This window comes from Copidosoma floridanum, unplaced genomic scaffold, assembly GCF_036245765.1.
Source record: "Copidosoma floridanum isolate Cflo_tuat_1 unplaced genomic scaffold, Cflo_Japanese_pri ptg000007l, whole genome shotgun sequence".
NCBI classification, from domain to species: domain Eukaryota; kingdom Metazoa; phylum Arthropoda; class Insecta; order Hymenoptera; family Encyrtidae; genus Copidosoma; species Copidosoma floridanum.
Window position 1 is genome coordinate 8,786,893 of NW_028321884.1, and position 23,985 is coordinate 8,810,877.

At 35.8% G+C, this 23,985-nt stretch overlaps 6 protein-coding genes across 10 annotated transcripts; 4 read left to right on the plus strand and 2 right to left on the minus strand.

Annotated features, from left to right (window-relative positions):
- The first annotated feature begins 279 nt into the window (after positions 1 to 279).
- On the plus strand, positions 280 to 1,940 carry LOC106647540 (enoyl-CoA delta isomerase 1, mitochondrial). The gene is made up of 6 exons (XM_089588673.1): positions 280 to 427; positions 509 to 692; positions 804 to 1,072; positions 1,152 to 1,330; positions 1,397 to 1,518; positions 1,601 to 1,940. The coding sequence occupies exons 2-6, from the start codon at positions 554 to 556 to the stop codon at positions 1,768 to 1,770; spliced, it is 879 nt and encodes a 292-aa protein (XP_089444799.1). The 5' UTR covers positions 280 to 427; positions 509 to 553; the 3' UTR covers positions 1,771 to 1,940.
- Positions 1,941 to 1,988: 48 nt separating this feature from the next.
- Positions 1,989 to 5,799, minus strand: LOC106647463 (dynein regulatory complex subunit 3). Its single transcript, XM_089588670.1, has 10 exons — positions 5,396 to 5,799; positions 4,353 to 4,497; positions 3,919 to 4,205; positions 3,655 to 3,827; positions 3,364 to 3,521; positions 3,075 to 3,267; positions 2,740 to 2,962; positions 2,413 to 2,658; positions 2,260 to 2,336; positions 1,989 to 2,178 (listed from the first exon to the last, which is right to left on the minus strand). Exons 1-10 carry the CDS (start codon positions 5,423 to 5,425, stop codon positions 1,989 to 1,991), a joined length of 1,722 nt encoding a protein of 573 aa, XP_089444796.1. The 5' UTR covers positions 5,426 to 5,799.
- LOC106647488 (target of Myb1 membrane trafficking protein) lies at positions 5,230 to 12,419 on the plus strand. 3 transcript variants are annotated; one of them, XM_089588671.1, is made up of 9 exons: positions 5,230 to 5,254; positions 6,485 to 6,618; positions 6,700 to 6,863; positions 6,945 to 7,226; positions 8,155 to 8,460; positions 9,010 to 9,337; positions 9,448 to 9,556; positions 9,627 to 9,672; positions 9,757 to 12,419. In XM_089588671.1, the coding sequence occupies exons 2-9, from the start codon at positions 6,558 to 6,560 to the stop codon at positions 9,946 to 9,948; spliced, it is 1,488 nt and encodes a 495-aa protein (XP_089444797.1). In that variant the 5' UTR covers positions 5,230 to 5,254; positions 6,485 to 6,557; the 3' UTR covers positions 9,949 to 12,419. The 3 variants fall into 3 exon arrangements, with proteins under 3 accessions (XP_089444797.1, XP_014219391.2, XP_014219390.2); XM_014363905.3 differs by lacking the exon at positions 5,230 to 5,254 and adding an exon at positions 5,903 to 5,924; XM_014363904.3 differs by lacking the exon at positions 5,230 to 5,254 and adding an exon at positions 5,935 to 6,107 and having other exon boundaries at positions 6,169 to 6,618.
- LOC106647559 (solute carrier family 25 member 44) lies at positions 12,418 to 14,879 on the minus strand. Of its 2 annotated transcripts, none has more exons than XM_089588672.1 (5): positions 14,393 to 14,879; positions 13,755 to 14,041; positions 13,308 to 13,612; positions 13,047 to 13,233; positions 12,418 to 12,958 (listed from the first exon to the last, which is right to left on the minus strand). In XM_089588672.1, exons 2-5 carry the CDS (start codon positions 13,927 to 13,929, stop codon positions 12,639 to 12,641), a joined length of 987 nt encoding a protein of 328 aa, XP_089444798.1. In that variant the 5' UTR covers positions 13,930 to 14,041; positions 14,393 to 14,879; the 3' UTR covers positions 12,418 to 12,638. The 2 variants fall into 2 exon arrangements, with proteins under 2 accessions (XP_089444798.1, XP_014219495.1); XM_014364009.2 differs by having other exon boundaries at positions 13,755 to 14,052.
- Positions 14,880 to 16,390: 1,511 nt separating this feature from the next.
- Positions 16,391 to 19,658, plus strand: LOC106647518 (MAPK regulated corepressor interacting protein 2). 2 transcript variants are annotated; one of them, XM_014363952.2, is made up of 7 exons: positions 16,391 to 16,939; positions 17,013 to 17,202; positions 17,791 to 17,887; positions 17,969 to 18,090; positions 18,155 to 18,223; positions 18,341 to 18,388; positions 18,465 to 19,658. In XM_014363952.2, exons 1-7 carry the CDS (start codon positions 16,682 to 16,684, stop codon positions 18,533 to 18,535), a joined length of 855 nt encoding a protein of 284 aa, XP_014219438.2. In that variant the 5' UTR covers positions 16,391 to 16,681; the 3' UTR covers positions 18,536 to 19,658. The 2 variants fall into 2 exon arrangements, with proteins under 2 accessions (XP_014219438.2, XP_089444684.1); XM_089588558.1 differs by having other exon boundaries at positions 16,391 to 17,202.
- A 108-nt stretch (positions 19,659 to 19,766) lies between these two features.
- Positions 19,767 to 20,890, plus strand: Rpp21 (ribonuclease P protein subunit Rpp21). The gene is made up of 3 exons (XM_089588818.1): positions 19,767 to 20,151; positions 20,226 to 20,379; positions 20,455 to 20,890. The coding sequence occupies exons 1-3, from the start codon at positions 20,136 to 20,138 to the stop codon at positions 20,759 to 20,761; spliced, it is 477 nt and encodes a 158-aa protein (XP_089444944.1). The 5' UTR covers positions 19,767 to 20,135; the 3' UTR covers positions 20,762 to 20,890.
- The last annotated feature ends 3,095 nt before the right edge of the window (positions 20,891 to 23,985 follow it).

Here is a 23,985-nt window from a genome sequence, read left to right on the forward strand (position 1 = left end):
GTATAGTGATAACTTTTACTATAATTACCACACATAACTTCATGTATATCTTACACCGTGCTCTCTTTACCAGAATGATAAAATCCAAAGTAAATATATGTATAAAGTTAATATGTATTGAACAAATCTGTTTCCCACAATCCCACATGACGATGTAACAAACATTAATTATAAGCTGTACTTGAGTAGATAACATATAGAAACCGTCTGCTTTGCAACTTGTTGTGTGCGCGCTTTCGTGATAAAAACGTGCGCCAACGCGATGCGTCATACAAAAAAAGAAATTATTACCACTGTCATGTATATAGATATGCATTTACATCACACGCATATATAGTAAAATAAATCGCAATTCGCGTTCGTTCATTTTCCATTCGTCGTTCCAATCTTAAATCTGTCTGCTGGAGAAAGAACTTCTTTCAAAGAAGTATACCTATATATCAACACAGACGTATTCGTGTGTTAAGCATTAAATAAAGCAATTAATTTGTTAATCAATCTGTTTCAGATCGTCGCTTCTTATTTCTATAATTTCTATAAATAATTCATTGGAATGGCAAGTCTGTCTTTGCTGAAGCGAGCCTCGGCTCTGCTATTCACAAAAACAAGGACCAGCATCCACTTGCGTCGTAATGAGACCACGAAATCAGCAAAAGGTCCGATTGTCGAGGTTTCAGAAAATGAAAGCAATGGCAAGTATTTTACGTTGTTTATTTTTAATCGCCTCTGGTGGTCTGTCAAATTAATTGACTGATAAGCTGAGACATGAAATTATTTACAAAACTCATCAAACTTATACACAGGAATCACAACTATATCCATGTCAAGGCCACCAGTCAACAGTTTGAACTTGGAAATGTGCGTAGAACTGAGAAAGGCTTTGGAAAATGCAGTTGATAAAAATTCAAGAGGAGTGATTCTCACGTCGACTCTACCTGTTTTTTCAGCTGGCCTGGATATCATGGAGATGCACAGGCCAGAAATCAAAAGGTGCACCGAGTTTTGGCATGCTCTGCAAGACTTGTGGCTGACCCTGTATGGATTAGGCATTCCAGCAGCTGCAGCTATCAATGTGAATTTTTTAGATAACAAAGTTTTGAGGATACACATGTTATTTTGAGGGCTCAATTAAATTAAAATTAATTCTTTAGGGTGCTAGTCCTGCTGGAGGCTGTTTACTGGCATTATCATGTGAATACAGAGTAATGGCCCAAGGAGAGCACACCATAGGACTAAACGAAACCAAGTTAGGAATTGTTGCTCCAAAATGGTTTCAAGATTCCATGATAGCAGCAATAGGATATAGACAGACAGAACTAGCACTTATGAGGTGAGTTGAATTATAAGTAATGCAATCTAATTAAGTAGAATTAACTGTGGTATTTTAAAACAACAGAGGAAGTCTTTTTAAACCACAAGATGCTCTTAAAATTGGGCTGATTGACGAAATTGCCTCTGACAAAAATGATACTATTGCAAAGTGTGAAAAGTATATTTCCAGTTATGCTAAAATTTCAAGTAAGCAAACTTATACGTAAATTAAATTCTTATCTTCTTGTCAACTTAAAATCATTTAAAGTAATTTAAATAAAATTATCAGGGGAGGCGAGAGAGGCAACCAAATTAAGTTTGAGAAAAAAAACACTTGAATGGCTCGAAAAAAATCGCGATTGGGATTCAACAATTTTCTTAAACTTTGTGCAACTGCCACAGGTCCAAGATGGTCTTGATAAATATTTACAAGCTCTAAAAGTAAAGTCTTCCAAATGAATTTATCGAATCAAATGATATTTTTCATATTTTTATATAACATAGAATGTAATATATTGGAAAATTTAATTCCAAAAACGTTTTTACTGTTTTCTAAAAATGTATATTTTCAAGCAAGTTATTGTTAAAAAAGTATAAAAATATATTTAAAACAAAAATATACATTTAAATATCAATTTATTTCGAGATCTTTGAAAAAGAAAATCCAAAAGTCGCGATCAATAATCCTCTTCGTCGGAGTGCAGATCATACTTTTCGGCTTCGCTACTCGTCACCGTAAACTCACTTTCTTTTTCTCCTATCTCCTCCTGCTGGCCCAGCAGTTTAGCCACGGTCGCATTCTCTTTGTGGTAATTGAGAAAGTGCGTTATTTCCAGAATCCGATTCCTGTTTCTGCTGGTCTCGTCACTAGTGACAACGAAATACATGCGTTTAACCAAACGTCAAACAACTACAAATCAATCCAGGACAAAGTTCAACAAAACGTACTCCACCAAATTGTTGAGAAATCTCGTTTTCCACTCCTTCAACCTCGTGACCATTCGATCCTGACGGTCATCAATGATCTAAAATATTCATCCAACCATTAATTATCAAATTACACTAAAAATAATATACAATAAACGATGTTGCGTCAACGACCTGGAGGTGCATAAAATGCGAGCCTTGTAGGCAATTGTTGAGCGCCTCCTTGTCCTCCGAAATCTCTAGTTCAAAGGGCGATTTCTTATGGTCCTCGAGGCCATTGAGATAAACGACCACCATTGGCATCAAATTGTCGCTGTACTCGGTCTCGAAGCTTCGGAGCTGCGCAAAATGATCCTGAGCTACCTCGAGAAAAGCCGTGACCATGTCGTTCAAGTTGGCTTCGAATATTCTACTCATCTCCTGTCCAGGAGCAGTTGGACGACAAAACAATAAACAAAAGAATTTTCAAACATGCGATGTATATAATTATAACGTACATACCTCGATCTGCTCGTGAACGACCGTCTCCTCGTGCAAAAGCTTCGACCAGACACCGTGCACGTACTCCCCGAACTCCCAAGCCAAGTGCCTCGCTAGCTTGTCGATCTCATCTATGGCGTCGTCGTCAATGTCCGCGTCGTCCGCGACCAGGGCGGCCTCGCGCAACATCTGCGTCACTCTGACCGTGATCTCCGTCCTCTTGCCCTGGACGCTGTTCAGTACCCTAATAAAAACAAAAATTTACATCTTACACACAAAGCTTCCAACCAATGATGCAATATGTATATGTATAAAATATCGTAATTTTATGTATAATGTGATCAGGAATAACCGACGCGCGAGCTTTGTTGGTCGTAGTGGTGAGCACTTCGTCGAAGACACCGTCCAAAGCCTTGATCTCCTCGCGTCTGAGTTTCTCCTCCTTCAACCCCAGCTCGTACAGAGCGTGGCTTATCGCGGCGAAGCGCTGCCTGTACTGCTCGTAAGCTGCCTCGGTCCCTTGATTCAGACGCGCCAATTTCTTCCCGTCTACATACATCGTGTGATACACGTGATATCGTCAAGCAATGTCCACATTATGCGCTCAACATCCATCATCGTCAATTATCAATGTCAAAGCCGTACCCTCGTCCTGGCTGAACATCATCCGGAAGAGACTGTCCTCGTCCAAGTACTCGACGTAGGAGAGCGCCTGCTGGGCTATCTTCTCCTCCTCGAGCCTCGCGGCGTCCACCTCCTTCCGTTTCTTCGACTCGGCCTCCTGCAGTTCTGAAAGCGCCCGACTGACACATCTCTAATAAGCACGTACTACTTACGATTAACGGATACTTGATGATAAAAAAAAAGAGAGGAAAAAAAAAAAAAAAAAAAAAAAAACTGTGCAACGTGAGTATATCGATGTATATATTCCTGTACCAGTGCTCCTCGGCAGCCTCGGCTCTCTCCTGGTCCGAAATCATTTTGTAGCCGTAATAGACGAGCTGCGGCACGAAAGCCATCAAGTAACTTGCGTATCCGTTTTTCTTGGCGCACGGATTGCCCAGCATCTGCAAGCTCCGGAGTCCCTTGAGCTTCCGCAAGTACAACACCTGGGCGCAGGGGACACACATATGGTTTTATTTAGCGATGGTGAAAATATAAAATATACGTTGTACAAACATAAATATGTTGCATACTCACGTGGGTCTCGGTGTCGGAGATGTTGTTCTTGCCGAGGCTGAGGATCGCGAGGTTCTGCATGTGCTCGATCCCCTGGACTACCTCTATCTCGTTGTCGTAGAACGACAGCACGCGAATGTTGGTCAGAGCTTCCAGATTCTCGATGACCCTTATGCGGTTGAACGACAGATCGAGCTCGCACAAGTGGACGAGGCTGTCGAGGTTCTCGATCTTCTCGATGGCGTTGTTGTTCAGTTTGAGCTTGACCAGGTTGGACAGGGGCCACAGGCAGGTGATCTGGAGGATGTCTGCATAAAACCGTTGGGAAATTAAAAACCTGGCGACAACATTGTTGGGATTTCGAATCTGTTGTCGGTGTTCGAAAAAAACAAAAAAAAAAGTCATGCACAGTGGGAACAATCGAGCGCGAGGGAGAAACAAAAGCAAGTGCTCACTCAGGTACTCGAGGCGAATCTCGTGGACATCGGCGAGATCGGTAATTACGCGGCGTCGGCGTTTCGGCGACTGTTGCTCGTTCGCCGACGTCAGCAGCAGCTCCTTTGTCACGATGGTGTGCTTTTTCGGCTCGTAATTGTTGTTCTGTTGCATTTTATTTATTATTTTTTTTTTTTATCTATTGCGAAGACATGCGAGTATACACAATGGTCTGCGGGTGGGTGGTTGACAATTGTATTTCCGTGAGTGCAAGTGTGTTTGGGACCGTTGCCTGGGAAACCCACTTTTTATTACTCAGAGAAGCAGGTGTTCATGTAATGTGAGTAATACATGATACGGTTAACGTTGTTCGATCGATGCCTGCAGATACGTCCATTATCCACGCGAGCTTCTCGTTTACGCGTGTAAACGAGCATAATTTCTTTGATAACTGTAACGTAACTAATTTCAAGAAAATATCGTCGCGCCTAGGGTAGAGTGAAAAAGAAAGAGCAGTCCATTTCTTGCGCGTTACATTGTCCCAGTCCCATGTAATAGCTCGTGCTTGTGTGTGTCGATGATATTTATATAGACGTGCTTGCAAGCTCACTGTAGTCATTTAAATTTGTCGCGCGTTTTGCTTAAGAACGCGCACACAGCAAATCGTCCAATCGCGTGTGTGGGGAGATACGTCATCTTATTTTGTTATATATGAAAGTTTTGGAATTTTGGAGCAAAAAGTTAAAGGTCAAAACTAAACGAAAACATTGGAATTTGCACATTGATGGGAGGAGCACATATATATACTTAAAAGTGCCAGCAGACGATACATCAGATCAACAATCAACTTCTGCTGCGCGGCGGCCACCCACCACCACCACCCATATTGTTACATGACAGAATATAAATTAACGTTTTATAAGTACTACAATTATAAGTAGTTAGATAGTATCTATACGCATGTGGGTGTATATAATTATACAAAAATACGTGTAATCGTTATAATATAATATATGGTAGGGCTCGTAGAAATCAGCTGTGCCACACGTAGGTATATACCTACAACAAATGACGTTGAGTTCCAGGATCCCATCTGAGGTTGAATCGTTGAATGTTGTTGGTGAATGGTGATGCGATGCAGTGCAGACCTGAGACCTGACCTGATTCTTATCTTCTACTTGTACTTATATGTCAGTGAATTTATGCACGTACGTTGACATTGACAATCTTCTACATACTTATCCGTCGTGTAATAAGGCATATGTTTGTATTTCTCTCGAGGCTCAGAAGGAGAGGAAACCGTATCAAGGGGATCTGAAGCAGGTCGCAAATCGACACCCCCGAATCATTTATACTTACTTATACCTATATCTATACTTATCTCAGACAATTACTAGTGTTTGATTTGAGAAAAGACCGAGTTCAGTTTGAGAGTAGGTAAATATCCATGTACAATTGGTGTGGTGAGGAAGAGGAATAAGGATAGGTAATAAGTACTACGTACAGGTGTGTGCCGTGTGCTGTCACTGTGTCGTACTGCAGAAGTGCAGAGTGCAGAGTGCAGCCTTGCAGAGGAATACGAGGAGGAAGTGGTATATAAGTAGTGGAGGTGCGTGGTGGGTGCTGTGTTAGTGCAAGAGTGTAGCCATAGTACAGCTGAAAACAAATAGACACTGGGTACGGGTCTGGATACTCTGCCACTCTGGATCTAGAGCACACGAGCCGAGGATAGGGACTGTAGGGAGCAGCAAGGACTTCTTGTTTTGTGTTGTTAGGTATATATTGGCCCGCTACACCGCAACGATCACCTTTTAATATTCTTTTACCTATACACAGGGCCCGAATAATTAGTTGTTATCGCGGAGGTGACGTTTGCTTGCTCGACGAACCAAAATCTATATAGAGCAGCAGCAGCAGAGAGGAGAGGCCATTACGTTAAGTTACGGTCGATTTGTTACTGTACATACACCTAAAGTCGCAGGTGTCGAGAACGCGTTATTATTCCGGGGCGGGGTTATCGTTATATTGTTTTTTTTTTGACACTGTTGTTGTTATTGTTGTTAATCACGTTGTTGTGCTCCTTTTAGTGAGCTCTTTTAATTGTGTATATACGTTATTATTTGTTATAACTCCATTGTTAATTGTCCAAAAGTTTTCGGGTAGCCGATTGATTCCCAGTGCCGTGTTTGGACTTTCTATGTAACAACGGTACACGTACGTCAAACATGTCGTTCTTTGGAGTCAACGTTACCAATCCCTTCAGCACACCAGTGGGCCAGAAGATAGGTGAGTGCACTAGATGAATATATTCTACAGCATGAATAACATGCCCATTTATCTAATGAATACTTAATTGGATTCCTTCAGAGCAAGCCACTGATGCCAATCTACCAAGCGAAAACTGGGCACTTAATATAGAAATATGTGACATCATCAATGAGTCGGAACCTACGAGCGCTGTTAAAGCCATTAAACGCAGGCTTAACCAGGCTGCTGGCAAAAATTACACTGTTGTCATGTACACGCTTACTGTAAGCTTTTGATTTTTATGGATGATTATGTTGCTCTTTTTTGCATATTTTGATCATTTGTTGTCATTACTTTGGTTACAGGTACTAGAAACTTGTGTAAAAAATTGTGGTAAACGTTTCCATGCACAGGTATTTACGAGAGAATTCGTATCAGAGCTGGTAAAGTTGATAGGACCAAAGAACGAACCTCCAACCGCTGTGCAAGAGAAAGTATTAAATCTGATACAGACCTGGGCAGACACATTTAAAGGCCAGCCTCACGCACAGGGTGTTGTACAAGTTTATCAAGAACTCAAAAGCAAAGGAATCGAATTTCCAATGACAGACTTGGATGCAATGGCACCAATCATAACTCCTGAAAGGGTGAGAAAGTTATTCATTTTATTAATATATCATTCGTGGCTTCACCATGAATTTAGGAAATAAAAATTTACCCTTAACAATTACAATTTCGTATGGTTTCGAATTATTACGATATATTATGAAATATGTTAATTTCATTTTTTCTTTTCTTTTTTTTTAATTTTAATTATTGTCTATAAACTCCGATATTGGCTATTATTATTAAAAATTTTTAAACAAATTAACACTTTTTCCCGAGTTAAGGCATTGAAAAGTGTTAATTGTGAATAGTTGTCAACATCATAACAATATTCTATACTGACAGACGTATTCAAGTAATCCGATACGTCCATACTTACTCGGTTTCAAATACATAAGACAACCTAACGTTTGATTATGATACTTTACTTACATCATGTTGAAATATACAATAAAAAAATTCTTTTTTACGCTTTTATGTACATTGTGTGTGCCATTTTAGGAATTATGTAACATAATTTTTTTAATTAAATACGTCATTTCATTAACGATGAAAAGTTGATCAGAATTTTTTTTTTTTTTTTTTTTTTTTTCATGTACTCACAGTTTTTAAAACATGCGATATTGGTACGAATGAAGAAATGATAAAATCGTCTAAGTAGCTGCTTAATGTAAACAGGGTTCTCAGCAGGTGTTTTTTAATATTTACTATGTCGATGTCTAGCGTTCAAAAAAGTTAGAAAATCCTCTTTACACCGTGTCATGATGCGTCTTCTTTTCTTTTTTTATCTAATCACTGAAATTCTGTCACAAAAATACTTCAAGAGCTCTCGAAACATTTGACTTTCGAGTAGGCAGCCAAAAAACAAAACGTCACTCAATCAATATAACAATCAAATAATACGCCTAACGCGTACTTGCACCTGGTATTGGTATTATTATTGATCAACAATGTGTTACTGTCGAGCAGAGTGTGCCAGAGGTCGACGCAGCGAGTCAAGGCGCGGTAGCGGCAGCCGGGGCCACGGCGGCTACCACCTCGGCCTCGCCCGGTCCCATCCAGCATAACGAGCCCGGCCCAGTGTTGGGCTGCCGCGCTGGTCAGCTGATAGCTCTCAACGATCAACAAATGGCCAAGTTACGCAGCGAGCTTGACTTGGTGCACTGCAACATGCGCGTCTTCTCGGAGATGTTGGCCGCCGCCTGTTCGACCGGTGTCAATCCTCAAGAGAAGCAAACGGATCGGTTGCTCGCCGAGGACCTTGAGCTGCTCACGGTCAGTTTTGTTGTTTTTAGGAAGTTAAAGCCGTCAATTGAGATTAAAGTTTCTTTTGCTTTTTTTATTTTATTTTAACGAATCGTACTTTGCAATAATTTCACCACTACAATGCCTTTTTTGTTTACTGTCTACTGTTGTGTAAACAATACAACGATGCGTGAGAAAGTATTAGCACAGTCATAAAGGAGCCTTTTGAATAATGTTTTTAGAACAATGCTGTTAAATGTGACTCTCGCGATAATTTGTACACTTGTAGAGCGGATGAGAAAAAAAAATCCTCTTTGTATTTATTTTTTCCCCTCTCGTTACTAATTTGCAGTTTTTGTCAACATTGAAATCAGAAGAAATTTTTTTTTTTTTTCATGCAACATTTCGACTTAGCTTAACTCTCAAATACTGAACTCTCGCGCTTCATCATTATAAATGTGTTTCGGCATAAAATAAAAGTATATTTTACCGACATCAAGTCTTGGTACTTTAGGAGAAAATTTTTACACCTTATTAAATTATACTCTTTAATGACAATTTTTCATTCCAAAATCGTAGGAACTACACAACACCTGCAAGGCAATGCAGGAACGCGTGGTCGACCTGATAGGCAAACTGGCACACGATGAACTCACTGCTGAGCTGTTGCAAATCAATGATGAGATGAACAACCTGTTTCTACGGTACAGCCGCTTCGCCAAGAACACGCAGGCGCCGACTGCGAGTGCCCTGGTAGCTCAGGCAATTGGACCTGCACCAGCATCCTCATCTTCAGCTGCTCACCAAAAAAAACTTGAGGCTGGGGATTCGCTCATCGATCTTTCGGACGATGAAGCTGAGGCTGCAGGGGCGGTGGCTCTGCCCATCAGTGCAATGTCTGACCTCAGTATGTATTACAATATATATTGTCAAGGCACTTTTTTGTTTACTCTGTTAATTACTGTAAAAATATTTCACTTTTTTTTCAATCATTAATGGGCCACGTATATGTTACAGAACTAGGAGATGACAAAGGAGATGAAAAATTGCGACGAAAGGATGAGAAAGATGAGTTCGACGCGTTTGCACAATCGCGAACTGCAAGTTTCGACGCCACAAAAAACAGGTGAAATTGAATTCGTCAAGGGCTTCGTTATTTTTTAAAAGCTAAACATTTAATATCCTTAAATTTTCAGGCAAGACGAGGGAATGGAATCCACCGGAGCTCGCTCGAAAAATTCGGTAAGCTCGTAAGCAGTTTAAAAAAGTTTACGAAGTATCGTTTGAAAAAAGTGACTTATTGATTATTCCGTGTCTTTCATGTAGTCGGATAAAACGTTGACATCGTCAGAGTTCGAACGATTCCTGGCAGAGCGCACCGCTGCCGTGGCCAGTGAGATGATTTCGAGTAATAGTGGTAGCCAGGTTACTGCAGCAGCAACAAGCGGCAGCTCTACGGGAACAGTGCAGCGTCAAATTGACAAGGAGAAGGAGGAGAAGTCCCTGTTTGCTCTTTAAGTGGGTGCCTACAACTTTGACTCTGTCATGTTTTCATTTATTTGTATCTCTTGGTATCATAGGATTGTGTGCACTATGCAAAAAAATTTTTTTTCTCCACATTTCTGTTTTCCTTCTAATTTTCTATTCAAGAAAAACGAGCATTGTGGCATACGTTATCTAAGTAGTTAAGTTTTAAAGTGATTAAGTCAATGAGTAAGTATAAGTTCAAAAGTAAGATAATTTTAACTTTTATTTTTTAAACGTCATTTCTTCTTACTTTGCTTATTTTATCATAAGTTCAACGAAATAATTACTATGCAAACATAGGATAAAATCACCTGTCTCAAATTTTGTTAGCGAGAAGAAAACACTACTAAGGAACTTATAACGTGGTTTCATGGATAAAATTTCTAGCTAGGGCTTATTCCTCATCAATTGACTATTAGTTTTAAGATATATTCAGCCAGCATTAAGTATCCTACAACTGGTGTTAAAGTATAACTGATATTTTGGCAGGAAAGGGTAATACCAAAATGTTGTACACTATCGTATCAAAATTTCTAATGCGTGGTGAAAAAAAGAACGGCAGAAATGGTTAAATGAAAACCAAATTTGAAAAAAGAATTTATCTGTGTACATAATGAATTGCTACTTCTTAACATCAAGAACTTGATGTCTTTAATATCGCGTTTAATATTTTTGATTAAAGATAAGAGTTTTTAATGTGTTGTTTTTTGCACGGCAGCCATAATTAAGTTACCAAATAGTTGTAGATAATTTATCAGTTTTTGAAAATTTATATTTTACTTTTTTATGCATGATCATTAAATGGCTTTTTTTCTCCGCGCATAATTTATTAAATATGCCATCATTTTTGAGTAAAAAAAAATTTACTCAGACGAAAATCTACAATATAACAATGAATTTTAATTGGCCATGTACAAGTTGATTTTTTATTTCGATTTATTAATTCTAACCTCTAGTCAAAAACTACAAGAACAGATGCGTAGTTGAATAAAACATGTTATTTATCCTATAAAAATTTTAAAATCATAGTAAGTAAGCTGTTTAGAAAGATGTGCAAATTCTTTTTCAACAATTTTTAGTTATAGCAGTATTTTTTTTTGTTAAGAAATATTTAATCAGCTAAGAATTAAAGTAACAAAACGTTTAAAACAAATTTTTACGTTAAAATAACACAAAAATTTATGATTTCTAATTTGTACTATGTAAATTGTGAAAAACGTTATTTACTTTGATTCTGAGATGTAAATATCACTTTAATCTTAAGATTGTCATTAGAAAAAAAAAAAATTCTGAATGCAGCTTCTTTTGGCATTTCTCTGGCATTTTTTCTAGTTATTCACGTCAAAAAATTATTTGATAATATATATTGTTACCACTTTTGATTGAGGATGATAAATCAACAAATGCTGATTCAGTGTAATTTTTTTTAATATTCGTTGAATAAATCTATTCATTTTATTTGTTGAATCTATAAAAGAGAATAATATATAAAGAGATGCTGAATATAATTTAATAAATAAGTAACATACGATTGTATTATTTTTTGTCATGTGATTAAAGAACGAGTAAGAAAATGATAAAATTATTATGCTTTAAACATAAAAGTACTTATTACTTGGTAGTTGGTACTACTCTTACTTGATTCTATGAAATATTTTAAAATGGAAACATTAATTTTGTAATAATCTCCGTAGGAGATGAAATGTATTTTTAGTGTACCTAGATGTATAATGAAAAATCATCGACAGTAGCTGTTGCAATTATTGCAGGATTGAAATAATAAATTTAAAGGAGATGTGGTTCAAGTTATGTGAATGTATACAAGGTTTTTCTTTAAAAAATAAAATTTCACCACACGACAAATTATACCGAATGGTATTTTTGAAATATATAAATAAATAAATAAATTAAAAAAAAAAATGAAATTAAAAAAACTAATACTTTAGTGTTCAAATTTGTATTTATAAAATTAAACTTGAAAACTATTAAAATAAATATTTCATGACAATAAATGATGAATATTGTCGTAAAAATATTCCTATTCTTTTAAGTGACTATCCTTAAAACATTTACTTTAAAATTATTTCAATGTTGACTTTTATCAAATTTTTTACAATGAATCACAGTAATGGTAAAATATTCATACTTAGGATGAACTTAAATTTATTTATACGTGAAAATTTTTTCTTTAATCTATAATGTTACGTTAGTTTTTTAATGATATTTTTATATTCGAAATAAGTGAAACTTTGAATTATTTTGTAATTCAAATTTGACACATTTTTGTCTACGTATTTATTATTTGCGTGAAACTTACATCGATAGTATACGCGTGTAAAAATATTACGAAATACACACGCACAGATATACTTACGGAATACACAAATTCATTTCTATACATATATTTTACAATAAGTACACATAAACATATTAATGTAATATATACACGATAAAAACGCATAAGCACTGAAATAAAAATACTTTTTGTTTGAATAACGCACATGAAAACTCGAGTTTATTGCATACTATCCGAAATTTAATTATATAAATTAAATAAATTCATTTAACAGGATATATTAAACAAACAAATAAAATTCTATATGGAATGATATTCTGGTAATGCACTGCAATGTACCAGAATAAAATTTTTTTATTGGATGTGAGTAAGCTCAGAAAAGTATTTACCATCTTACGTAGTTTTTGTACTCTTCGTGAATACTTACTCGCTTAATAGTCTCATAGCCCAAGATAATTGAAAAACTAAAGCACGCCGACTGCACTAACCGTGCAGAGAGTCCTTTGGTAAACATGTGTAAGCCTTCCTCAAGCCATAGTACCCTGAACGTATTGTACATGCTGTCCAGTCTTTGTACCTGTAACCTGGCTCTCACGACATCCAGTGGATTCGTTATTATTGTCGTTGTAAAGCCACCCAGTGTTCCTGCTACTGACTGAATCAGTAAATGAGACACCCACTCAGGAAGAACTCTTAGTAACTCGTCTGTTGAAAAAAACAAAACAAAATAAAACTTAAAAAATTCTACTTTTGTAAAACTTTCAAGTTTTCTCAATCAACTATATGCCATTACCTTGATAAGTAGTATACAACCCCCACCATAGCGCGCTGTTAGGAACGTAGGCACATAAAGATGCGACATAGCCCCGGTAAAATCCGCGAAAGCCATCCCTGTGATAAATTAATCTTATAATTTCTCCAGATAGTTGTGTTCTTGATTTTTTAGATTCGAAATTTATTCCTAAAGGGTTCATGCTTGTCTGAAAAATGTAATAAAATTAACAAATAATGATAAAGCACCAATCAGAAACATTATTTGATTTAAAAAGCACACCTTATCTATGGCTAACTTTCCATGATTAAAGCTAACACCAAGCACCATTAAATGTTGACTTAGTACATCAAATGGGACCACTATAGTCTGGCCTACCACACTGGCACAACCACCCCCAATGAGAGCCTTTATTCTAGAATCAAGTTTGGCAGTAACAGGCTCTTGATTTAACAAGTGTCGTACACCTTCGTAGGTCGAAACATAAAATACTCCTGATACTATTTGAATCGAGCTGATCCAAAAGCCACGATACAAGCCAGCGAAACCCTCTAGTTTGTAAATTTTTTTGTAAGCATCTATCATGCCTGGAACAAAGAGAAAAATTTTTCAAAATGTAAAGTTACAAATATAAGTAATTAGTAACTAACTGTACTGTTTACGAGCAACCACAAAGTATCCAAATATTTAAATTGTACAAATATATATGAAAAAAATCAATGCTCATACCTGTGTACATATGGCTTCTTCTTTGTATCTGTAATCGCGTCTTGATAACTGTAAGTGGATAAAGGCAACTTCTTACTGAGAATGTGGATAACATGCTCAATGGAAAGAACTTTGTCTTGTCCATCATGTCCCACTCTATGGTGCGAATAAATGGGGTTGCTTCTACAGCAGCCATAACTATGTTTCCTGGTGGTAACTTTACTTATTTTATCAAAATTAGTTGTCAAAAACGATATATAGTGATGATGCTGTTCATCCTCATGCATTTCACTGGATTTTAAGTAGTTCTAAAAAAAATCTTATTATCGTTATGTCATTCAGTTCAATCTCGTATCAATTAGGAAAAAAAATTTTGATTAATTAAATCTGCCCATGCAACTCAGGAAGAGAGTGAGAAGTGATGTGCTTTCATAGCTAAAGTAAATTTAACAAATTAGCGACTTTTTTAATACGCAAATTTAGCTATCATGCCTCACTAAGTTTTTGTCTTTCAACCATTTATTTACGAAATTTTTTTAACACATCATCAAAATGATAAGTACAGTACTTAGTCACTAAAATATTTTCTCTCGCGCTATATATCTATCTTTTTCTTTAGCAAGTGTCAACTTTAAGGTTAAGGCCCCAAAAAAACTTACCTTAAAAATGTCAAGAGCATCGAACTTTGTAGATTAAGCGCACATATCCTCTCATGAGTACTTTAGTAAAGTCGTACAGCAATCATATGCATTATTGTTTTTTCTTACTCTACTATTCTTGTTCTATCGTTTTTTCGTCGTTGTCGTCTACTCTTACGGATTGCTGTGCTTTTGCATCATCATAAATTCACAACACACACACGCATTCATACAACGATCAACTTCGTAAATTTAGTAATCAGCACACTACATATTTATTTTGCAAATCTATAGAAGTATATACATCATTTAAAGAAACTTTATTGCACATCTTGTTAGTCCATCACTGAATTAAGTGCAAGCTTCAAGGTCCTAAAGCAGACAGCTTTTTTGAAGGCGACCTGACGTGCGAAAATATTTTTTTCAGTGAACTGAAGTTAAACGATCCCACCGTCGTCGGTCGTCGGTGTCGTGGCAAAATTGAATTTAATTGAACTTTTTTCATATAGAGATATTATAAATATAGACTTGTATTTATGTACCTATATATACTCTTGTATATAGGATTGTGTGATAATACTTAATAAATATAAACCAAAAATGAGGAAATATTTACAAGATAAAACATGTTTAAGCAACAGTTTTGTAGCATATAGTATTACCCCATTCCCTCCTACTATTTTCTATCAGCTAATTGAATTTTATATTTAAGAACAAAACATTTTTCACATTTAACAGTACAAAAGTTTGAATGAAAAAAGTTTCGTCTGCTCGACTAGGCGCCAAATATATAAATTAAAAGTATGTGTTCGAAAAGCGACCCCAAATTTTTTATTTTTTACATTCCACGTATAGATATTAAATAGCTTCACGCGTCTTTATAAAATGTCTAAAACGCGTTTAATTTCGGTTAGTAAACTAATATGTTCGTTCATAGTATGACATCTCATGGATCCCCCTCTATTAGACATAATTACATAATCAGGAAAATGTCTAAAACTATAATGAAACGTTCTTTAAGATGGCCATATTGGAAACATTGACGATTATTTCGTCATTTTTCGCCTTCCAAACATGAGCAAGAAATTAATCGTAAAAAATGATTGTTCCAATTATGTTAAATAAAATGCGTCGATCCACAATTTGTTAGAGTAGAGGATTTTTATGACGGTAATGATTGAGACATGTTAAAAATTAATAACAATAATTTGTAAGCAAACCATTGGTAAATTTTATTCGTTGATTATATTTATTTAGCGAGTGACAGTCTACCATTAACGTTTTTCATACAAATCGGGAGGAAAATTTAAATTTTATGTTGACGAAGATACATACAAATTTAATAAATAAAACCCAAACAAAACAAATGCATTGCATGCAATCCCCCATGCGGGGATTCTGTCCAGTGTCCGGTCTCCGGTGACATGCGTGCTATCGTGCAGCTTAAATTGATGCAGCCAATCCTAAGCGGCCAGATTCGATTTCAACCAATGAGCACCTCAGTAATGAACATTTTTAAATATGGCCGCCATCTGTTGTGGATATGCAAGAGCAGACAAAAATCGGTGCTCCAATTGCTCCGAATTCAATATACTTAGTAGTATAATTACTAAAATTATTACACATAACTTTACGTATATCTTACACCGTGCTCTCTTTTCCACGTACTTAACGATGTAACAATTATAAGCTGTGCTCTTTTAAGTAAATGAAATATAGAAACCGTCTGCTTTGCAACTTGTTGTGTGCGCGCTTTCGTGCACACTTGTATATATATATACGTCTTTTTGTGCACTTTTCTGCGTTTTAATAGATTTGTTCGGGATAGCTTGGAGCAGCTCGGAGCGCTCCTTTTTTCTATAGTCAATGTATTGAATCTATAACATTGACTATAGAAAAAAAAGGAGCGCTCCGAGCTACTCCAAGCTATCCCGAACAAATCTTATGTAGATGTCGTGACCGAGCTTTCGTATTATTAGGTGTGTGTATACAATATTTTTGTTCAGTGATCACGTAATCCTCATCGGCCCCTCGTCCCTCTCGTCCGCAACCTTGCATCAACAACTACACTCTCCGAAAATAAAGACATATAAGCTGACAAGAGCTAAAAGATGAAAAAATCTGATCTGATGAAAAGAAAACTCATGACCCTATAATTAAGTACTCCATAATAATATATATATATATTAGTCCCAAGCTCCCAGTCCCCGTGACTCCTGGAAGCTGCAAGTTCCATCAAGAAGGCAAAGACTATCCAGCACACATAAGTATAACTATACTATACATATTATAGGTGCCTAATAACTTTTGATGCGAGAGTTGCGTTGCGAGTCTCTCGAGAGCAGACAGTGCAGCGCGGCACTGCTCCTTATCTCTTTCATTTTCATCATCCTTCTGCTTCTTCGTCTTCGTTTCCATCGTCGTGCGCGTGTTCATTTCATTGTATTTATCAGTTGCGAAGAAGGATTGCAGGCGGCCTCTCTTATCCAACCTCATGGTTTGTTGAAACTTGAAAGCTCTATACTTACAATCAGTTCTCGAAGAGAGACACGCAAAGTGCTAACAATTGTAAGTATATACCTATACTTACATGTGAAAAGCGCACAAGGGACAGTGAGATAAACAACAATTTTCGGAGCAGAGCACATCCAAAGGACAAGACATTGTGTTTTTATTAAAATATTATATAGCAGCTAAAGCAGAAGGTCCGGGAGTATATAGAACTCAGCTGGGGGTCGACCGACAGCATCATTATATTTCTCGTATTCCAAATTACATCATGTACACGGTCTCCAAGGGCCCGAGCAAGATCGTCGCCAAGACACGACGAGGTGAGCACGCGGTCCTACCTCGTGAGACCTGCTTTTCAGTTACGTTTTTGGTATATATAGTGTCGGGCCTTATTTTTATATTATGTGAATACCTATACCTATACACCTACACTCGCTCTCACTCTTTCCGGTTGCGCTATATGATGCAGCAATTTTTTCGTCTTTATTTATTTACTAATTAATTTTTTTGCTCGATTTAAACTATCTATTTAATATTTTTGATTTACACCAAGAATGACTTTTTCACAAACACTTGTATTTATTTAGTTCATTATCCAACATACGTTGTAGAAATCGTCTATAATGCAATTGCAAGATCGTTTCTCATAGGTACTTATGCGGCGAGTACAGACAAAAAATGGCCTTCTATTATTACATTACATCTGTCATCGACGTATTTGCCAGTGGATGGATGTGTGTTAAAAATACCACCGGTTTTTTTTCTTATCTTTCCCCTTTGTGCGTTGGGGCTCACGATCCGCGTGGCTATGGGGATATAGTATTCTTGTATTTTATTGCGTGGTTTGAACATTGAAAAGAAATTTTTTTTCTAGCATTGTATTGTCTAATTCTTTCTGTTTGTAATAGGAATAAACCAGAATCTTGAAAGATTAGAAAACTTGAGAGACTTAACACGTAAAAGTGATCCTGAAGAAGATATTTCTGAAGAGGATAAGGCCAACATGTAACTATCTTTTTTCAATATTAAAATATAATATTTTTTTAGAAATTTTACAAATCTTGAATGAAAACTTTTTCACTGTAGGAATGTACCAAAACCAGTTTTTTATACAAATGGAAAACTAAAACCAAATTCACAAAGGCACAGACAAAGACAAGAAGCCATTACACCTCAACACGAGGAACTAATTAGATTTGTTTGCGATTGTAAGTAAAGAGTTTAAAGCTTTAGAATAAATAATTTTTCTAAGTCATAATTTTTTTATTTCAGCTTGGAATCAAATAAATGACCGACAAAAGTGCTCATCTTCAGATGATTCTGATGAATCATCCTCCAATGGTAAGGCATTTTATTTTGTTCTAGAAATAATATACTTTTTCACAAAGTTTAACAAATCATAGTGTGCAATGCATTACATTTAGTGGAATGGATTTCATATTAATCGTTTCATTTCAGAAACAATAGTTTATTACAATAGTGGAGAACCAAACCATTTATTACAAGGTACACAATAGATACACAAATTGTAGGTATCAAGTAAAAATTGGCATTTAATAGTGTTTAACTGAAATTTTTTCAGATTTCAAACCATTTGATCTAGAATCTTGGTGGGGTAAGAGATTGTTCAACAATATCACAAAATCCTTGTGAATATTCAAGCTCTGGAAAATGGTATCCCCTATCAGAGAAGCTGTGCTCGATCCACACATGACGTGCATTTTTTTCGAACGCGCTCGCGCCATAACTGTGGTACAGAACTCGCAGAGCCGTGTCGATGAGAGAAGACATAAAAGAAAGAAAGAAATAGTAAATAATCTCTCACCCCTGATAAATACGTCAGTCGTGAAGGTTGCTACGAGCAATCGAGTAGACAACAATAGAATCAATGCATCAACGAAAAGTCGGGAAAAAAATTGTGTGCTGTGCGCGCGTGTCAAGTCTAGACAAACTTAAACGCGAAAAAACATGGAAATAGCATATGTAACTGTTGGGAACGAAGATATTGTGCTTCAAGGGCTGCATATATATGTGCGTGAAAATGCGCCACGTTGTTTAATTTTCCGATTCTTTGTAATGCAATCTGCGTTTAAGTGGATGCTAGAATCCCATTTTGCTTGCTTCACTCGAGCAATTATTCTTGGCATTCATTAAAAAAATCTCATTTTCACTTTTATAAAAAAGATAAAAATCGTTTTTGTTGAATTTTACAAATCTAACAAAAAAGTGGGAATGACATTGCATGTATGATCATTATTTTTTTGTAAAAACTAAAGAAAGACTGATTGTTCGAGTGACTTTTGAAAAAATTCAGAAAGCTGGCAACATTTATGTAAAATAAATCGCCTGTTTCCTGTCAGACTGATACACTTAAGACGCTTGTTAAAAAAAAAAAAAAAAAAAAAAAAAAAAAAAAAAAAAAAAAAAAAAAAAAAAAAAGAAACACATGTGCGCAATTTTGTAATACATAATACATGATTATGGATCACCAATAACAACCTATAAATTGCGGTGATCCTCCGCATCCTTATACGTGCGCCGAAAAAGAATACATGAGAGCTCATCACACATCTATACAAAAAGGCTTTAGTACCAACGATTGCTTTTTTCGTCATCCTTGTATGATCTTCGTTTTTGTTCCCATGGTACTTTTACACACTTGAAAATAGTCCCCTCCCCTTGAAATGCAAGTTCAAAATGAATGGCGCGTAGTCAAAGCGTAGTGCAATATGTAACTGTTTGGCGTATTGTTGCCGAATGTTGCTAGATATATAAAAAAAAAAAAAAAAAAAAAAAAAAAAAATACACATATCTTTACATATTTTGTCAAATTTTTTTTCATCAAACCTCCTTCCATGCAAATGACTTTTTTACTAATAAATTGTAGATATATATAACGTATATACAAGAAATTAGTACTTAGTTGGTTAAATTATTTATTTTTAAAGCTGTAAAGTTTAATTTTAGGACCGTATGCCAAATGCTTTCATACCAACCAAGAGATGGCACAGCAACCGAATTTCTTCGATTTTAAGTACACGATTATTAATCGATTTAACTTCCTCACTTCAGAGCACTTATAATTGACAATGATTTTGTTACAACGCTTGAACGCTCTTATACTGTTCCCATTGAACCAATAAAGGACTGTGATGGACTGTGTGATTATAGAACTCTTTATTCATTTTCGAAAAATTTTCAAATTATATGCAGAAACAACACTGCAAAATCAGTTATTTTCAATAAAATAAAAATGAAAAGCTCCTCTGGTAATTATTGTTTGTTGATCATATTAGATAAAAATTTTAAAAGTTTTAACAATTTTGAAACTGTTTTCTTTTAGCAATCAATGAAAAACTTTGTCAAGGCAAAGATGTGTTTGAAAGAATTAACTATTTATATCAGGCTAGTCAAATGGTTTCATCAAAAAATATTTCTTTAGCATCGTACTACAACTCTATACTTGTGGGATGTGCAAAAAAATCTGTCCTAAGATTGTAAGCATTAATACAATCATCAAATATAAAAAAATGTAACAAAACTGCATTCACATCATCTCATAATTTTTGCAGAGACCATAATCTCAAAAGATCAATATGTAAAACGTGTCAGTGTCCTCTCATTCCTGGAGAAACTGCTCAAGTTCGTTTGTTGGGGAAAAAAAAGAAAATAATGAAGACCACATGCCTAGCATGCAAAAGCACCAAAAATATACCCACTAAAGGAGAACAAACTTTGTGGTCCGAGCAACCAGAAGCTCTGTTGGAAACATTTGATTACAAACCCAAACTAAAAAAAGTTAACATCGATGAAGACTATGCCTCAAGTGACGTCAAAAACGCAAATAATATTAATACAGCTGAAAAACAGTCAACTTAATGAATAAAATATTTTTTACTATTTGAAAAAATTTTTTCCATCAAAAATTTTTGAGGAAGCTTTAGCCGACTTAAAAGATATTTTGTAATAATCTTGCGTTTTTCATAATTTTATTTTTAATAGTGCATACGCAGGGGATGCATGCATGGATGTGATATGTAATATTTATTGTATACAAAATATTTTACAAACGGACCGCAAGCGCTTCCAGTAACGCAATAAATGCAAATTTTATGAAATAACGATAGGCCTATTTGCACTCAATTCACGCGGACACAATTATTATTATTATACACATTATAATTGATCTTAATACGAACATTGGCGCGTTACATTGCAGTTGCGTTTATGGGAAACAATTTGCTAGAAGTCGTCTGGCAGTTCTATAGCTAGCTCCTGGCGTAAGTATGTAATTACCTTGCGTATAAGTCATGAATATACATTATGTCAATGTATTCATCAATTCATCATTCATCTACTACGTGTAAGTCTAAGTAAATGGGTAACGCTAGATGGCGCTGATTGCAAAAATAATTAACATGTTAGTGTACAGCTATACAAATTAACAATATATGTATTCCGCAAATGCTGCCAGCAGTTAAGTTACGTAGGTCGTGGTAACGCCGCATGGTCGGGTAGCGCTAGCGTCAACCTGTACTAACTGTCGGTGGGTTCCGCATGTCAACAAACTCCGAAATATCAGATGGCATAGGAGCGAAAACAGTAAAAAATATCAAAGTTTGTTGACATGCGGAACCCACCGACAGTTAGTACAGGTTGACGCTAGCGCTACCCGACCATGCGGCGTTACCACGACCTACGTAACTTAACTGCTGGCAGCATTTGCGGAATACACCCATACTACCCATAGTCCGCAGGCTAAGTATACGTCCTTAACCACCTTTTTCACTAACGTTTAGAATAATGATTGAGACAATCAATGATTGTATCATGAGTTTTTGTATAAAGTTCAATTTATACAAATAAGTTGGTAAATATAGGCACACATGATTAATATTTAAACATTTTAAGCTGTATAAATATATAACATAGATTCCAAATATGCATTATTACCGCTGGAATATGCTAACAAAACCAAATATCCGTCTTTCTCACCCAGCAAAATAATAGGTATCTGTATAATCCTGTATCAATTTATTGCACACATGCGAAATGTTCAATGACAGTAAACAATGACATAATTTCAAACTTTACTTTTAACTCTTCATTTCACACGTAATTTTACAATGCAATTGATAAATTATTATTCATACAAAAGTATTAATATTCTTATAGGAGGTCGATTTTCAGGCAAAAGATTATTTGTAAACTTGCCGTAAACAGCACAGCCAATGTCAACTTTTTATTTTCTATCTACACAACTAGTTGCGGCTGGTTTTAGCGTTTCAGATTTCTAAACTAAAAAGTGGCCCTAAAATTCTGAAGGAAAGCTTTAGATATTTTAGGCCCTAGAGCCATGTTGTCAATTATAAACCAGCCGCAACTTATTTGACAGATACAAAATGGAAATTCAACATTTTCTGTGCTGTTTGCGGCAAGTTTACAATTTATCTATTACTCGAAAGTATAAATATATAGGAGGTTAATATTCGTATAAAACATACACTGCAAACTTGCCGCAAGTAGCACAAACATCGTAAATTATTTATTTTGTATCTATTTCAAGAGTTGCGGCTGGTTTATAAGTGACTAAATGGCTCTAGGGCTAAGCTGCCTAAAGCTCTCCTTCAGAATTTCGGAAGCAATTTTTGGCCAAAAAAATCACTACCGCTAGATGGCGCTGATCCAAATGATTATTACTACTTGTAGTAGAGCCATTTGATCAATTATAAACCAGCCGCAACTAATTAAGTAAATACAAAATAAAAAGATAACATTGTTTGTGCTGTTTGCGGCAAGTTTGCAGTGTATGTTTTACACCAATATCGACCTCCCTTATATTTACACTTTCGGGTAATAGATATATTGTAAACTTGCCGCAAACAGCACAAACATTGTTAATTATTTATTTTGTATCTATTTCAAGAGTTGCGGCTGGTTTATAAGTGACTAAATGGCTCTAGGGCTAAGCTGCCTAAAGCTCTCCTTCAGAATTTCGGAAGCAATTTTTGGCCAAAAAAATCACGACCGCTAGATGGCGCTGATCCTAATGATTATAACTACTTATAGTAGAGCCATTTAATTAATTATAAACCAGCCGCAACTAATTTCGTAGGTACAAAATAAATAGTTAAAGATAATTGTGCTACTTGCGGCGAGTTTGCAGTGTACGTTTTATACGAATATCAACCTCATATATATTTATACTTTTGGGTAATAGATGAATTGTAAACTTGACGCAAACAGTGCGAACAATGTTCACTTTTTATTTTGTATTTATCAAATTAGTTGCGGCTGGTTTATAAATGATTAAATGGCTCTAGTAAAAGTATGGTAATAATCATTTGGATCAGCGCCATCTAGCGGTCGTGATTTTTTTGGCCAAAAATTGCTTCCGAAATTCTGAAGGAGAGCTTTAGGCAGCTTAGCCCTAGAGCCATTTAGTCACTTATAAACCAGCCGCAACTTTCGAAATAGATACAAAATAAATAATTAACAATGTTTGTGCTGTTTGCGGCAAGTTTACAATATATCTATTACCCGAAAGTGTAAATATAAGGGAGGTCGATATTGGTGTAAAACATACACTGCAAACTTGCCGCAAGTAGCACAAACATCGTTAATTATTTATTTTGTATCTATTTCAAGAGTTGCGGCTGGTTTATAATTGATCAAATGGCTCTACTACAAGTAGTAATAATCATTTGGATCAGCGCCATCTAGCGGTAGTGATTTTTTTGGCCAAAAATTGCTTCTGAAATTCTGAAAGAGAGCTTTAGGCAGCTTAGCCCTAGAGCCATTTAATTACTTATAAACCAGCCGCAACTAATTTCATAAATATAAAATAAAAAGTTAACGTTGTTTGCACTGTTTGCGTCAAGTTTACAATTCATCTATTACCCAAAAGTATAAATATATATGAGGTTGATATTCGTATAAAACATACACTGCAAACTTGCCGCAAGTAGCACAATTATCTTTAACTATTTATTTTGTATCTACAAAATTAGTTGCGGCTGGTTTATAATTGATTAAATGGCTCTACTATAAGTAGTTATAATCATTAGGATCAGCGCCATCTAGCGGTCGTGATTTTTTTGGCC

Excerpts from the sequence above, each read along its gene's own strand:
- LOC106647488 (XM_089588671.1), top strand. The coding sequence starts at position 6,558 with ATGTCGTTCTTTGGAGTCAACGTTACCAATCCCTTCAGCACACCAGTG. Across the intron at positions 6,619-6,699 it reads ACCAGTGGGCCAGAAGATAG|AGCAAGCCACTGATGCCAAT; the intron begins GTGAGTGCACTA and ends GGATTCCTTCAG. Across the intron at positions 6,864-6,944 it reads TTGTCATGTACACGCTTACT|GTACTAGAAACTTGTGTAAA; the intron begins GTAAGCTTTTGA and ends CTTTGGTTACAG.
- LOC106647518 (XM_014363952.2), top strand. The coding sequence starts at position 16,682 with ATGCGAGAGTTGCGTTGCGAGTCTCTCGAGAGCAGACAGTGCAGCGCG. Across the intron at positions 18,224-18,340 it reads TGATGAATCATCCTCCAATG|AAACAATAGTTTATTACAAT; the intron begins GTAAGGCATTTT and ends GTTTCATTTCAG. Across the intron at positions 18,389-18,464 it reads ACCAAACCATTTATTACAAG|ATTTCAAACCATTTGATCTA; the intron begins GTACACAATAGA and ends AAATTTTTTCAG.
- LOC106647540 (XM_089588673.1), top strand. The coding sequence starts at position 554 with ATGGCAAGTCTGTCTTTGCTGAAGCGAGCCTCGGCTCTGCTATTCACA. Across the intron at positions 1,331-1,396 it reads ACAGAACTAGCACTTATGAG|AGGAAGTCTTTTTAAACCAC; the intron begins GTGAGTTGAATT and ends TTAAAACAACAG. Across the intron at positions 1,519-1,600 it reads CAGTTATGCTAAAATTTCAA|GGGAGGCGAGAGAGGCAACC; the intron begins GTAAGCAAACTT and ends TAAAATTATCAG.
- LOC106647463 (XM_089588670.1), bottom strand. The coding sequence starts at position 5,425 with ATGGGATCCTGGAACTCAACGTCATTTGTT. Across the intron at positions 3,522-3,654 it reads GAGGCTGCCGAGGAGCACTG|TCGGGCGCTTTCAGAACTGC; the intron begins GTACAGGAATAT and ends GAGATGTGTCAG. Across the intron at positions 2,337-2,412 it reads CGCATTTTATGCACCTCCAG|ATCATTGATGACCGTCAGGA; the intron begins GTCGTTGACGCA and ends TGAATATTTTAG.
- LOC106647559 (XM_089588672.1), bottom strand. The coding sequence starts at position 13,929 with ATGGCTGCTGTAGAAGCAACCCCATTTATTCGCACCATAGAGTGGGAC. Across the intron at positions 13,234-13,307 it reads GAAAGTTAGCCATAGATAAG|ACAAGCATGAACCCTTTAGG; the intron begins GTGTGCTTTTTA and ends TACATTTTTCAG. Across the intron at positions 12,959-13,046 it reads GTTGTATACTACTTATCAAG|ACGAGTTACTAAGAGTTCTT; the intron begins GTAATGGCATAT and ends TTTTTTCAACAG.
- Rpp21 (XM_089588818.1), top strand. Across the intron at positions 20,380-20,454 it reads AAAAAATCTGTCCTAAGATT|AGACCATAATCTCAAAAGAT; the intron begins GTAAGCATTAAT and ends TAATTTTTGCAG.